Source organism: Lytechinus pictus, chromosome 4 (genome assembly GCF_037042905.1).
Source record: "Lytechinus pictus isolate F3 Inbred chromosome 4, Lp3.0, whole genome shotgun sequence".
NCBI lineage: Eukaryota > Metazoa > Echinodermata > Echinoidea > Temnopleuroida > Toxopneustidae > Lytechinus > Lytechinus pictus.
The window spans coordinates 30,532,746-30,549,549 of record NC_087248.1 but is presented as its reverse complement, the minus strand read 5'-3'; the positions used below and the strand labels follow the sequence as shown (position 1 = coordinate 30,549,549).

The 16,804-nt window shown below is 37.5% G+C and overlaps 1 protein-coding gene across 1 annotated transcript; it reads right to left on the bottom strand.

The window, feature by feature from the left end:
• Positions 1 to 3,142: 3,142 nt before the first annotated feature.
• LOC129258716 (tubulin alpha-2/alpha-4 chain-like) lies at positions 3,143 to 16,804 on the bottom strand. The gene is made up of 3 exons (XM_054896946.2): positions 16,495 to 16,804; positions 6,659 to 6,881; positions 3,143 to 6,377 (listed from the first exon to the last, which is right to left on the bottom strand). Exons 1-3 carry the CDS (start codon positions 16,495 to 16,497, stop codon positions 5,245 to 5,247), a joined length of 1,359 nt encoding a protein of 452 aa, XP_054752921.1. The 5' UTR covers positions 16,498 to 16,804; the 3' UTR covers positions 3,143 to 5,244.

Below are 16,804 nucleotides of genomic sequence, written 5' to 3'. Positions count from 1 at the left end.
TAAGTCAGCTGAGCCTCACAGAGAGGGCCAACATGACCCGGAATAAGGTCAGATAGGACTCACAGAGAGGGTCAACATGACTCGGAATAAGGCCAGATGTGACTCACAGACAGAGAAGGCCAACGTGAACCGGAATAAGGTCAGATGTAACTCACAGAGAGGGCCAACATGACTCGGAATAAGGTCAGATGTGACTCACAGAGAGGGCCATCATGACCCGGAATAAAGGCAGATGTGACTCACAGAGAGGGACAACATGACTCGGAATAAGGTCAGATATGATTCACAGACAGAGAAGGCCAACGTGAACCGGAATAAGGTCAGATGTAACTCACAGAGAGGGCCAACATGACTCGGAATAAGGTCAGATGTGACTCACAGAGAGGGCCATCATGACCCGGAATAAAGGCAGATGTGACTCACAGAGAGGGCCAACATGACTCGGAATAAGGTCAGATATGATTCACAGGAGGGCCAACATGACTCGGAATAAGGCCAGATGTGACTCACAGACAGAGAGGGCCAACATGTCCCAGAATACAGTGAGATGTGGCTAATAGATCACCTGACCAAACACCTTACGACTAGTTCACAATCTGATTTTTGAACAAATTATATTTATCTTTATATTCTCTATTAAATCAAATAAAAAGCATCCTTTTATTTCAAGTTCAGATTTAATGCAAAAATACTAAATAAAATGGGTAATTGCAAGCCTTTATTTTGGAGCAAAGGTCCAATGGGTTTCAAATCGTAAGCAATTATACAATTGCTAAGACGTCATTACGACCAGATATTCAATTCGATTTTATTCTAATGGTAGTATAGTCACAGATATGAACATAGATGTTTGTACGGTAATTTAGAACTTTCCACAGAAGATGTTCCATGTCTCCATTTCATCAAATTTTATTACGTTTTATTCCAAAATCGGGCCGCAGACCAATCGTATGGTGTGTGGTTGCCTTCAGATAGACATCCGCGGAATCTCGAAAGAGTTTAGGTCTATTTTTGTCATTGTGTTAATGTATCTTTACCTTAGACAAGAAAAGACTATACGGCCTGCTAAGAAGACTATACTCTTCATCCTCCGAGCACTAAACCAAAATGGAAGCTGCAAAAAGTTTCCATGGCAACATGTGCCGATGTGTCATATAAACGTGTCAACGGTGAATTTATGATTTACTTGTTTAATAGGAGAGTAAGCAGATGTTGGTGCAACCAGATTCATTTTAGGAATAGAGAACACCTGTAGGTAACAGGGATGCTTTCCGCCCTCACTTCATCCCTGACAAAAGAATGGAAATGAAATTGGATACTAAATTATATAAATATCTGCAGTCAACGCTTTTCCGCAGCAAAGGCTTTGTTTCATTATTAGGTATACCCTTTCCTTTTATTTCCATTTGTTTTGTGTGGTGTTTGCAAAGTTGCACTTTCTGAATATGCGGGTCAGCGCAATTGCGCAAGGCATTATTTTGTCCAGACATAGGATATTTTTTCTACATACGAATTAAAATAGCGAGGTTCATTAACACGGTGGGAATAAGAGAGACACAGTATCGATGACACACGCGACCGAGGTAACAGGAGGAATAAGTAAAATCGGTCCTTTAAACGTTCAGATATCCTCATTGCAATGAAACCGACTCCTTTCCAATCGAATATGTTACTGATGTTACATTATTTTGGATTGCTTACATGAAAGTTGTCTGTATAGTTATGGAATGTGTGGGACATCAACAGTAAGGAAACGGTCTGGGATTATTGAACATTTGCATCTAGCAACAAACTATGTTTCACCAGTAAAATTCTGTTTGGATATTTCATTATGTAAAATGCAATAATGTATTCTATTTTTTTATATGAAGTAAAAAAAAAAATAAAGCATAGTGTTGAACGAAGAAGTCAATTATTAAATTTTAATGAAATCAAACCAAATCACCCCTCCCCATCATCAATACAATCGAACCCCGATGTTAATAATCATGATAGGCCGACATGTAAATAGACCGGACAAAATGAAAATTGGAAATATTGGGGTTTCTTTAATTGATAGTATTTAGAACAACATACCTAAATAAATGTTGCATTCAGGTATCACTTGAAAGTATTTTGATCTCGATTCGACCATGTTGGTAGAATAAAGTCACATCTCAACACATACTGAGTGAAAGGATTATGAATTCATTTATATTTGTATTCTGTTTCTTTGTGTATCTACTAAAAAGAAAATCGATTTATCTGGCGAAATATTATCAATCGTTGTGAACCATACGCGGATTTTTACACCCTCAACATTGATCAATGATTTATCAACATTTAGTTTCCAGACAGACGATGGTACCGGATAGATATCGATCATCTTAGCACCTATCACTCTGAATTTTAATGTCATGAGTTTGGCGCCAAAACACCGTTTCATGCTGTGTAGATTTGGAAAGTAGAGCTGAACGCTAATCACGTGACTGAAACTATCAGATTATTGGAAAACGAATGTGGTCTTGTGGGTGTTGAATATAGTTAAAGCTCGGTTTTTTTTAAATATAATTCAAATAACATGGGATTTCAAACTGACGTTACGTTACTTTGATAACATTGAGATAACGAGGAGAGAATGAATCTGTTCATCTGGACTTACTGTTATTGAAAGGGAGAACAGTTTCACGTCCTATCCGGGACGCTTGTTCAGCTCGTCTGAACTGGGTGATTCTCCTGCCCTGATTCTTGTTCCCATGAATCGTCTTTCTTGTTACGATATAAGACATATTATATCATACAGGTTTCTATTAAAATACATATTCAATTATCATTAAGCATAGGACACTTTTGCCATGGCACATTGGGGAAAATAACTCGGTTTCCAATTATTTAGTAGGAAAGTTTAATACATAATACAAGAATACATTGTTTGGGGTCTATATCAAGTAAGCTATACCATGTATCTTGGGTATTGCTTTACTGAAATTAATTCCCCCCCCCCCCCTTGCCCTCCTCAATGAGACGGACAGCATAGTGGGTTTATCCTGGTCTCATATACTTATGTGAATCAAATGATTAGGGAAAGGACACTTTATATACATATAAATAAAGTAAGAGACTAAATACACACACAAATATACAGCTTTAAAATGCATTGGCATAAAATCATAAAAAAGCTTTTATTTATTTTCTACAAATAAAAATCAAATTCATCTGTTCAACCACCTATGTCGGTTGTTTTTAACAAAATAATAATACATTTTTGATCGTTTGTTTTCAATATTTTTGTTCTCATTCTGAAAGCGTCGACAATCGTTTCCTTTGGCAAGTGTTTAAAGCACAATACTGTTTTTGTATAATGCGGATATAAATGTAAGCCACTACTGTTTAATCTTAACCCTTACAAAACGTCTTCCATTTCCCCCGTACAAATATTACTTTGCATTGATAATATACATGTATTCTACTAGAATATGCCATTGTTTGACTTATAAAATAGCTTGTTGCCACACAAACCTTATAAATTGTCGATTGTTTTTTCATTTGCGTAGAACAGAACCTACATAGAAATATTGAAATAAAAAAAAAACTTAAACATCACGATATTGTACAACAATAACGTCATAATACTCAATATTATTTATAGCAATATAAAACACAAAATACAAGTTGTTAAATTTTCTTAAATTTTTTTTAAATTATTATCCTGGATGGAGATCCTGGTCCAGATGCTGACCTAGATGGAATTGGGGAGGTTAGGGGAGGAAGACCTGTAGGTTGTGGTTATTAAGTTAGCCTTTTCTATAATCAGGCAGCCTCTCCGACTCTCATCCAGGTCTTATTTTCTCTATCATGTAAAATTGTGTTTGATCTTCTCTCTGATTTGTTTGTATTCTCTATGTTTTTTAACTCTGTATCCGGTTTTCAGTTTCTCCTTACATGATTGACAGGTTTTAAGTCTATACTTGATTATAAAAGTTAAACCAAGTGAAACTGCCGTGGTATTATATACATGTAAATGAAGACGAATAGCTTCGATCATCAATTGGTCATTATAATTCTTATGTACTTTGTATTATCATGACTATTTGGGGTGAAATTTTCGCCCTGTCTTGACTTTATGAACGTGTCGAAAGACGAAGGTCACAGTAAGAAAATCATTTCGATGTTACACCCTCCGAATGCCACACTAGGCATGACTGCCTACTATATGAAAGGTTTTTGTTGTATATGTGTGTAGTTATCTTCACTTTGTACTCTCAATGGTGAATAGATGGTACGAATTGGCATAATATTAAAATTAAAACATTTCTTAATCATCAACATGCTCAAGGGTGTAATTCACACCATTGCCAACAAGTGCAATTAATTACAAAACGGTGCATATATATTTTACAGCAGCAAAGGTGTGTTGCTATAGTCCTTCGTGAATAACCATCTGGAATTTTGGTTTTATAATTTGTATATTTATCGAAATATTGCATTTTATCCAAATACAAATTTCATATGTGCATGGTTATGATTTTCAAACCATCTTTGATTGTGAGGCCCTGAACATTCCTTTAATAAATACAAGTTGTGGCTATGGTCTATACATCGAGCTCCTTCCCTTGTTTTGATTAATTGGATGAGGAAATTGCACACACTTATGCAAAGTGAGCCGACGCCAGTCAAACATTACTATATGGTTATGGTTCGTAAGTGTATCACAACTTTACGCACGATGAGCGACGTCAGATGCCAAACAGATTTTCAATAAGTTTGATTTCCATCAGTTAATGTTGACATTCGAGCTTTGAAAATGAAATTTCTTACCATCTGAATGCCAATTAAGTTAACCACTCCTGAGGGTGATAAGAAATACCCCCCTAAAATAGTAAAACATCAGGGTATCTCACTTAGCACTGTCGCATCTAAAAGTGACGAACAGCTTTAGGAAACGCGATCCGAGCAATGTTACCGCACTCATGATTGCACCGCTATACAGTCCATACAAATATTGTGAGAGGCTTCACTCAAAAATTACCTGAACACATATAAAGTTTAAATATATCCATACCACTTATTAGACGAACCGACTGCACTATATATAGCAAGACGAACGATACACTGCATGGATTACACACTCATAGCTTATGTTACACGAATGTCCACATTAAAAGTTGTTTCAGAAAGATACTTCAGAAAGTTGCACAATAACGCAGGTGACTTTCACTTGGTGTGAACCCGATTGAATAATTTACATACTGGTGATCTTATCACCTAGAACTCTTCTTTGTTTGCATCTTCGTCTTCCTGGAGGATGGAATCTACTCCAACCTCCTCGTAGTCCTTTTCTAGAGCAGCCAAATCTTCTCGAGCCTCTGCAAACTCACCTTCCTCCATACCCTCACCTACGTACCAATGGACAAAGGCTCGTTTGGCGTACATCAAGTCGAACTTGTGGTCCAGACGTGCCCAAGCAACGGCAATTGCAGTCGTGTTCGACAACATACAAACTGCACGTTGAACCTTGGCAAGATCACCACCGGGAACGACGGTGGGTGGCTGGTAGTTGATACCGACCTTGAAACCGGTGGGACACCAGTCGACAAACTGGATGTTGCGCTTGGTCTTGATGGTGGCAATGGCGGCGTTGACATCCTTGGGGACGACATCACCACGGTACAGGAGACAGCAAGCCATATACTTTCCTTGCCTAGGGTCGCACTTTACCATCTGATTGCATGGCTCAAAGCAAGCGTTGGTTATCTCAGCAACGGTCAACTGCTCGTGGTAGGCCTTCTCAGCAGAGATGACTGGGGCGTAAGTGGCAAGCGGGAAATGAATACGAGGATATGGCACCAAGTTGGTCTGGAATTCTGTCAGATCAACGTTGAGGGCGCCGTCGAATCGCAGAGAAGCAGTGATTGACGACACAATCTGACCAATCAGGCGATTGAGGTTAGTGTAAGTTGGACGCTCTATGTCCAGATTCCGACGACAAATGTCGTAGATTGCTTCGTTGTCAACCATGAAAGCGCAGTCGGAGTGCTCCAGAGTAGTATGCGTCGTCAGGACAGCGTTGTATGGCTCTACAACGGCAGTCGATATCTGTGGGGCTGGGTAAACGGCGAACTCAAGCTTGGACTTCTTGCCGTAGTCAACCGAGAGCCGTTCCATCAGCAGGGAGGTGAAGCCAGAGCCAGTGCCACCGCCGAAGCTATGGAAGATGAGGAAGCCCTGGAGACCGGTGCATTGGTCAGAAAGCTTCCTGATGCGATCCAGGACACTATCAATTAGCTCTTTACCAACTGTGTAGTGTCCGCGGGCATAGTTGTTGGCAGCATCCTCCTTGCCATTGATGATCTGCTCCGGATGAAATAGTTGTCGATAAGCACCAGTGCGGACTTCATCTAGAATGACAAAGAATACAAAGAAAGTAGGTTAACGTGTTCAAGGTAATGAGAAATTATTTAGTATATAAAAGATACTTTGTGTGAATTCTTTTTTTAAAGAAATAACTTGTAATCGTAATTTTTTTTCGAAGGCGTGTGTCTGCGATACACCCCCCAAAAAAGAACCTGATATGTGTCTGCGATACACCAAACAAAAAAAGAACCTGATAAAGGCATCACAGTTTTTGTTTGTTTAAATATATTCCATTCTTTGCTTGAAAATGAAATGTAATTCTTACCGACTACGGTTGGCTCGAGATCGACGAAGACGGCACGGGGGACGTGCTTCCCAGATCCAGTCTCACTGAAGAAGGTGTTGAAGGAGTCATCACCACCTCCAACAGATTTATCGGAGGGCATCTGACCATCGGGACCGATACCATGCTCGAGGCAATACAGCTCCCAGCAGGCATTGCCCATCTGAACTCCGGCTTGGCCGATGTGGACTGAGATACATTCGCGCTGTAAGAGAGGTTGAAAAGAGAACAGAATGTGATTCAATGCTGCTGTATGTTTTGTTTATTTCGGAGAACATTACTACATTGGTCCCATTGTTGCTGAATTGGATACGGATGCGTTTATGAACTAATTCTGTCCCTACCATATCTACATTTATGTACGAAGGTCGGAGGCCCTAATCATATAGTATAAGTCTTTAACCCGAATTCTCACAGAAATGACAGCAGATGCATATCCAAAATGAAAAAGTAGGGTTACATAGATGATTATAGCGTCAATTGGGATTATGGTGATTCCACCATGTCACACCTTCCCCCATCCCGTAGCTCAAACGACTTGAAGGCTGCAAATAGGAAGGCTGTGCAGCATGCTAAGTTCCGGCCAAATATCTTACTCTGATCTTTACAAGTCATGGAGATGACGGCCACGACAGAACAACAGTGTGTGGGTTACAGGCAGACCTGGAAAATATCGTCAGGAGAGGTACAAAAATTCCTCACAAATAAAAACTGTGGGAAAAGAAGTCGTGCTCACCACCATTTCTGAAATTACTTCACCGTCAAAATTTTGGGGCAACCCCAAAAAATTATTATAAGAGGTCAAAGATATTATACTATTTCCAGAAACCACAGATCACAAATATTTTCGAACAAGCAAACAAAAATAATCGAAATTCTGTCGGGGGAGGGGAGGGGGCACTCTTATATTTTAGTGAAAAGGTGAATTACTGGACATATTCTACATAAGACGAGCAAAATCTTACCGTAGCAGACAGAAATAAATGCCGGCAAGCATACTTTATGCATACATAATTTATATTGACACAAACAGAGTGACGTGACAAGGGTATATCTCATTATCGACACTTTTCACTCGTGGTGTGGGGTTATTTTCCTTACGCAACAGCAGGCTACACTGCACAGGTGAGAGAGGCGTTCAAGAAATTCGTGTCATCGATACTAATCATGATAATATCAACTGTTTAACTAGATTATGATGTGCAGAGAAATAAAAATTACATAATAAAGTGAGATCGATCCAAAACTTTACCAATACAGTCATGCTCAATTTTTCATTTACGAGTTACAACTTTTTGAAGCTATTTCCTTTCTTCAAATTTACCTTTATCTTCACATAAGAGAGCATGAAAGGAGAAAATACACCAATGCTGTCAATAATGGTAGAAATACTTTTTCTAAGGCAAAGACAATTTTACAAAATGTTGCAATGATCATTCCAATAGGCTACTAGTATATTCACCACAATTGTAAATATAACAGAGATCTGTGTTTTAAGTATGAAAGCACAACAGTTATGAAAGCACAACAGATGGCGCTAGAGAAATTCTGAATTACATCTAGATTAAACTTGCTATACTGTAGCAATAGGGTAGGTAGAGCATAAAGAACAATAGACCCGGGGGGCGGGCACTTACATTGACGAGTGGATACCATGCGCGACCAAAAAACACTTAAAAAGGATGTCTTTTTCAAGATAGGGCACGTTACGTACGTACCGTGATAAGGGTGTCAAAAACACTAAAATAATGAAAAAAGGGTCTCTATTTTTGCTAGGAAAGCTACGTGTTTAGGGTCAAATTTGTGAGGGTGTAATAAATTAAGACTAAAATGTTTTATAAAGGTTGTACTTTTGCCCCAAGAGTCAACACTACGTGTTTAGAGTACGATTTGCGCGAGATGTGGGAGGTTGGGCTTTACTAAACCCAACGATACCCCATGGTCGCGCATGGTATCCACTCGTCAATGGAAGTGGCACCCCGGGACAATAGACTTGTACTCGGTGTATACAAATGGGCAATAACCTGTGAGGATTTGAAGAAAAAAAAACCCGGGTAGATATGCCTTTAGTTATGTTCACATTTTGTGCGCCAATAAAGCGGATCCAAGAAAGAGGGGCCGAATAGCCTACTATACAAAAGGGGGAAAAAGGAAGAACAATACTAAAATATTAAAATGCTACAACCTTTTCTTTCTAACACTCCCTTTTCCGTCCAGCTGTTAGTTTCGGTTCGTGAATACTGAATACAAACATGTATGATGATTCTTGTTGAAGGTGTTATTAGACCGCAGTATGCAATGACTGACTCATGGTCTGTGGAACCCCAGGTTTATTTTTTTATCGAACAGTAGCGACCAGCTCACATTACCGGTTGCCATAGAAACCGTCTCATTTGAACAAAAGTATACATTTCAGGTCACATTAAATCTTTTCAGAAAATAATCTCTCCTCCCCCCCCCCTCCCTATCTCATTCGACCGTACTTGCTTTGAACAGTTTAGCCACAGATTTTATGTGCACGAACGTGATTCATATCATTTAAATAAAGAGTGAATTAGCCAAATTATAGTCTCTGAAGAAATGTAGAATAAAAAAACGTTTGTGGTATCAGTGTAGTAATCTCAATTCAGATGAAAAAGGATGAATCAATATACATTATCTGTGAACAATAAATTTTCACTACAGTCAGTATTGATGATATAATTTGGGCCGTCGTTTGATGCAATTATGTTGGCGATTTTGGTATTGGCATTTTGATTTTTCGTCTGTTATACATGCTTGTCACTTCAGTGTATCATATTGTATTGTAGATTTATGAAAATGACGGTAAAGAACATTTCAAATCTATTTAGATAAATGCACGAAAAATAGCCACCAAAAATCGGAATCAGAATATTTTAATTAGGGATGTATGATAGCGAGTGTTTTTGTGAAGAGAGTGAAACCCCAAACCACTGCCTAGATTTTAGATATAATATGCAATCGTCGTTGCAAAACTGTCGGAGTAAAGAGTTTTGGCATCTCTCATACCAATGTTGTTACACGAAATAATTTCTACAAGTCTTATGGGATTGAAAGCACTAAGCGGTCTTTGCAAAATTGTAACAGCAGAATATTCATTATTGCCGGAAAATCCTATTTCAGGCAAATCATTCTTTTTATTTGATCTATTTGGCGTTTAGCAGAAAGGCCTCAGAACATGATAGATCCTGTGATTTAATAGATTAGGTGGAGGTAGCGTCGTTCATACTCATATTCGAGCTTCAGTGAATTTCCATGAAAGAATTTCTAAAGAAAATAATAAAATACTATTTTCTCTTGTACATAAGATGAAAATTTATAAACACAAGTTTTTAAATCACATACGAATTATAAAATAGTATTCACACGAATAACAGCACAAATCCATGAAAAATATAATTTATGATAATTTCAAACGAAATCATATATTTACTGGCAATTCAGGCAATTTGCTAGAATCGTTGGTAAAATGCTCCAAAGCGTATACATTCTTAAACAGCATTGATCTATTGACCAACAAGTAATCATGATAATGATCAATTACCAAAACCAATGGATAATCATTATACTAGCACATTCTATTTCTAACCAATAGGGCCTAGGTTCATTTTGACGATTTTGTTTGATTGGGCAAAACCTAATTGACCAACCGTTACTTTGACCAATCATTATCAGAGTGTAACTTGAAGAGAATTGGACAAGGTAATAACTTTTCGCTTAAGGGTTGAGGGAATTTTTTTCAAATGCTTTAAATTGAATACTAAATTTAGTCTTCAGTAACGTCTGGATGGAGCAGACTAGACTGTTTGAGGGATGCTTGCAATGCGTGCTGTCATCCTCCATCTCAAACCCTACTCGTATTTCATCGTGGGATGCGATCCAGCGATGACTCATCCATTCCTCATAATGAGATGCTGCAACATCCATAAGATACTGATAGACAGAGATGATTTAGGGAGGAATACTGGAATGTGCAGTTTTGTTGTTCACTAGCAATTTTCGTATCTCTTTATTTCTTTTTTCTATCTTCCTTCATTTTTTTCTTTCTCCTATATATTCTTTCTTTCTTTCTTTCCATCTTTCTTTCTATTTCCTTTTCTTTGTTCCATCTTTCTTTCTTGCGATCATTAGCTGTGTCATTTTCCCCTGCCACATTTTCTTTTTTTCTTTTCTTTTAATCCCAAGTACAAACCATAAACAGAACACAGTGCGCTTAGAAACACCGGTAGTAAGCGCCTTATAATGTTATGTATTATTATAATTATTATTATCTTATTTTTATGACTTTCGTTCCCCCTTTCCCACTATCTCTCTAGTTCTCCCTTTTCTGCCCGCCCTTTCTCTCTATTCTTCTTTTCTCCAGTCCTAGTACTCTAAACAAAATCAAAATTTCATCCCCCTCATCTGCTCATAGACATAGAGTATATCTAACCATAAATAAAGACGTATTCCAAATAATGCTCTGAATAAATGCCGAAAGTATAGGTGAAGTAACAGTTTCATCAGACTTTCAAATACTTCTTTCTTCTCTTTATATGTATTTATTACTCAGAGAACTGTTTCTTTTGTGCTTCATATACTGTGATCCTATAATTTTGAGGAAATACTATCTCTCCCGTGGACAATGGCTTACTCTTTGTCATTTCGAGGAAAAGGTTATCGCCTCTAATAATAATGATAATAATAAAAATGATAATAATATTTGTAATAATAATAATAATGATAATAATAATAATAATAAATAATAATAAGACTTAAATGCTCCTTTCACAAGAAACTTCAAGAGCGACCAAGCGACTTCATGGCCACCATGAAAAACAGACGCATCGGGAGTTCGTAGACCAGAAAGACACCCATCAATGGCTTAAGTCGGCGGGACTAAGAGGTGAAACTGAAGGGTTCGTCTATGCTATTCAGGACCAGGTGGTGAGGACCCGTGCCTACGAAAAATCTATCCTCAGAAGAGACACAGACGACACTTGCAGGATGTGTGGAAAAGAGACCGAAACAATCATGCATTTGGTATCAGCATGTTCGACTCTTGCTGGAACTGAGTACATCACAAGACATGACAATATTGCCAAACTTATCCATTGGCAACTACTGAAGGATCGCGGTAAAATGACTTGTGATCACGCTTGGGAACATCAGCCACAAACGATCACCACGATCAATAACAGCACCATATATTGGAACTGTGGCATACTAACGGATAGAACCATCAACTGCAACAAGCCGGACATCATCGTCAGAGACAACAACGTAGTAAATATCATTGAGGTCTCTGTTCCCCACGATATCAACATTGCTGTAAAGGAAAGAGACAAACGGCTCAAGTATCAAGACCTAAGGATTGAGATCGAGAGGATGTGGAACGTGAAAGCAGAGGTCACACCAGTCATCATTGGTCACTCAGGAATGGTGAAGAAGGGAATGGAAGCCTGCATAAACAAGATCTCTCCTCACCTTCGGATGTACGACATTCAGAAGGCAGCTATCTTGGGTACAACCAGATTGATAAGAAAGACTCTCGGACATTAGAAGTGTAAAGTTCCTAGTTGCACTTGAAATTACTTGGTGCTTTTTGTTAGAGCAAAGTTATTCAAGAAAAAAATACGGACTTGATCCTGTTTAGAGGAATAATAATAATAATAATAATAATAATTGTAATGATAACAAAATCTTAGAGACAATTTCGAATTTTTTCCCCCTTTTTTTAAATATCACCCTCTCATGATAACCGAATGTTAATATTCCAGTGAGATAGATTGCTCGGAAATTATTCAACAGATAATGTCTAGGGGAGTTGATTATGAATGAGTCACGGACTGCTCAATAATTAGATGCAAGCAATGAAATCGAGGGGTGAAGTGGTCGTCAACGCGGTGAATGCCAACTTTCTTGAAAAAATGTATAAAATTTGTTCTCCAACTCAATGTCGATCGTTTCCTTTTCCTTTCATCTGAAATACTTCAATTTTACTTTAAAAACACAAGATTGCGAAGGTACACAGGTAGGATAAAATCCGTATTTTTTTGTATTTTCCAATATCTTCTTTCATTTTCATTCACTGCATGTAAATTTTATTTTCATTGCATGTGCCATAATTAAAAAAATAAAACTTTAAAAGAATAAATCAATTCAAATATTTGATCGGGGGAAGCTCTTTCCATGCATGTGTAGTACGAAAATTAAGCTCTGGACTCATGCTAAAAATAATCTGGGATGGATGATTGAGGATGTGGAAGGTGACTTATTCCAGCGCCATGCAATGTCTTCTTGGTTCCATTAGTTGTGTTTACCTACTCGGCTAGACTGTATATGAATTTCATTATCATCGCTGGCGTATGGGGGAGGGAGGGGGGGCATAGGGCACGTTACATCCCCCAAAATGAATAAATAAATGAATGAATAAAGGAGAAAATAAAAAATAGATAAATAAATAAATAAATATATGATTGAATAAATAAATAAATAAATAGATAAGTTAATTAATTGATTTATTAATAAATAAAATAAAATAAAAATTAAAATCAACGATCAGGAAAAACGGAAAAAGGTAAAGTACATAATTTGCTAAATGTCACGTCAAAATCTATTACAACATTAGATTTTCGTTTTAAAACTGTCAGAAATTTTGTTCACTATTGATTTTGTTTTCAATTTTGCCACATACGCCATGTTCGAAACCCTCAAAACTTTTGGCTAAATACGTCACTGACTAAATGTTTGAGATTCTTTGCATACCGCCATCATGCCCATATATGCCTTTCCCTATTTTATTTTCAAATATAGAATTGAAAACTGTATTTGGTTACCTTTCTTCTGTTACATCTTAATTTTTGATACACTTTCTTCGCTATGTGCCCCGAGGCTCATCTACAGTACGTACCCGTCTGGTGTTTATGTTTTGCTGATCACCAAACTTTCAACAAAATATTACAAATGTATAAAGGCTTTCAAGTAAACCCGGGATCAATTTTATTTTCTAGCTGGAAAATCAATTTACAAGATTATGGTTGATGATCACTTCAAATATATAAAGTAAGATCGCTTTGTTAAAACTGTTTCACTATTTGAACTGATCAGGTGTTATTTAAATGTCATAAATCGAGCAGCAATGTCAAAAGGTATTGTTTAAAAAATTTAAATTCTTGTTTAAATTTCTGAAACATTTATTTGTTTGGACTATGATCATGATGTTCAAACTCTTAATAAACTTGATAAACAAGAATGTGTTCATAGTATTCTAGCTAGCCTTGTACATGACGATGTTTGATATCGTATTTACTTTATAGATTGAGGAAAAGTTTGACTTCGAGATATATAACAGAATGAGATTTCTAATCTGACTTTGGATTGGTTTCTAATGTGAAAACATAAATTAGAAAATCTCCGTCATTTTCCACACTGAGTTTTCTCAGTATATCACCCCAAGTGCTATAATCAAAAACAATGATTCAAGATGGAGATCATCAATTATAATTCATTGGTGAAAGTCGGTAGGTGAAGTTCACCGCAACGACAATTTAGGTAGTCGCAAGTAGAAAAAAAAATAGAAGAAACATATTGATGAATATTCGGTCAAAACACCAAGGATAAAAAAGTTATAAACTATTCTGGAAGCTGAATTGTTGCCATGCAAAATAATGAGAGTTTACTCCATTTTACCCATAGCCCATGAGTATGAATTTCACACAATTTAATTTCCTAGAAATGAACTATATTATCATCAGATAGGCCCATGTTACGGCACATTTGTGTAAATTGCATATTTTGGTAAATTACCAAAATGTGCCGACGTAACTTAGATACGACACATTTTGGTAAATTTACCAAAATGTGCAGGACATTGACAGCACATTTTTTGTAACTTCTGGGATTATTCGCTAAGATGTCTGTACTCATTCATTGCATAAAAAATACAAAATACCCTGCATGTAACTGCGCAAGGAGGGCATGTCAGTTGGTCTCTTTTTTTCTAAAACCGCATCGGCTAAACCCATTTGGTCTACCATGAATTTTGTCTAATCTCGAGTTGGTCTAAGATATAAATGGTCTAGTAGCCACTACGTCCAATGCCATTTCGTCCGATGACAATTTCGTCTAATGCTGCTTAGTCCAATAACTTTTCGTTCAATTGCCATTTCGTCTAATAGCCTATTCGTCTAAGAGAGTAAGGGTCATTTCATCCAATAGCAACATCGTCTAAGACATCTAAATGCCACTTCGTTCAATAAACACTAGTCTTTATCCAATTGCCAGTTGGTCTGATAGCTGTTTCGTCCAATAGCCTCTTAGTCTAAGACCCATTTCGTCCAATAGCCACTTCGCCTTAGAGTCACTTCCTCCAAAAGCCACTTCGCCGAAGAGCTATTTCATCTAAATGCCACTTCGTTCAATAAACATTTTGCCCAATAGCCATTTCATCCAACAACCAGTTTGGCCGAAAGCCACTTCGTCCAATAGCCATTTGGTGTAATGTCATTTGGTCCAACATCCACTTGGTTCAATAGACTGTTGGTCCAATACCCGCTTGATCTAACTGACATTTAGTCCAATACCCATTTGGTCCATACTGGCGATTGGACCAACTGGCAATGAAGTTAGACGAACTGGCTAATGGATGAAATGCCTATAGGAAGAAGTGCCTATTATATAAAGTGGCATTTAGACGAAATGGCTCTTAGACATGTTAGAGGAAGTGGCTATTGGACGAAATTGCTCTTAGACGAAGTGGCTTTTGGACGAAGTGGCTCTTTGTCTACTTGTAACTGGCTATTGGACAAAATGACTATTGAACGAAATGATATTGGACCAAACAGCATTAGATGACATGGAAAATGGACGAAATGGCATTGGACGTAGAGGCAAATCACCCACATACATACAGACCAATACTACTTCTGACTTAGTCTCTAACCCAATACCATAATGAGTAATCTTTACTCCATGATAACCGTCAAATCTGCATCTTTTTAAGTTGTTACCAAAATGTGCAGGCACATCACGTTATAACTGCACGTTTTGGTAACAAAAATCAGTGTCAGGCATAGGTGCACTATTGGTACATTTTGGTAACAAGTTTCTTTACCAAAATGTGCAGTTACCAAAATTTGCAATTTACCAAAATGTGCCGTAACAGCCCACATGGCTTTTTAATAAAAAAAGTCATCCTTATAAATATGATCACAAACCATAAACAATTATTGTGGATTTTAAAACATAATGACAAATCTGCTCACAAGTGACGTCACAAAATAAAATGGTCAAACATTCGATTTATAATGTTTTTTTAAATTCTTGGATGGTTTTTGTTAAAACCTCATTAATATGTTCCTTTAACATTAATTTTGCAGTGCTTGTGTCGAATTCAATTTTTTCAGAGGAACATTCTCCTTAATGTGCTATTTTACCACTATTATCCTTATATTGCTTGGTCATGTATACAATGCAGTTCATGAGTAAAAACCTCTATCTTCAAAGGCACAAGACATTTGGATATTTTGTCAAAATAGATTCGGAATATAGTATTCATGAATGATGATACAAAAATACATGATAAAGCAGAAACGATCGAAATAAAAATGATCTAAAAAAAACCAAAGTTCCAAGTTTCTGCATCACATAGAAATTGGATAAGTAATTTCATTGTGATTATACAGTAGAGGTCATTCCATTCTGAGCAAAGGCGATCGCGCCACTATAAAAAGGGCGCGCAATCACGACCGATTAATAAACATCCCCGGTAAGCATTTACAATCTTACAATCTTCACATCTTAATAATATTCCTTACCATGGTTGGATGATTCTGGATGCTTGTAAAGGACTGAAGGATGGTCGATGTCAGCTGCAGTCTCGATAACAAGTGCGATGTCGTCGTCGTAAGGTGTGGCTCTGTACATTAGCATCTGCCGCAGCCTCAGCGAGGAGAAAGAGATCGAGGGAGAGAAGGAGAATGAGAGGGGAGAGAGAAAGATAAATGGAGAGAGGGTGATGGCGGATGTATACGGTTGTGAGAGAGGACAATCTCCCTACTGGACTAGCGGAGCAACGCAATGCATCTCCGTTGACACCTGTGAATTGGGAATCTTGATTTATGCAGC

Bases quoted from the DNA above. Each gene is read 5' to 3' on its own strand.
- LOC129258716 (XM_054896946.2), bottom strand. The intron at 6,378-6,658 runs GTAAGAATTACA...TTGTCATTCTAG, and splicing joins TCTCGAGCCAACCGTAGTCG to ATGAAGTCCGCACTGGTGCT.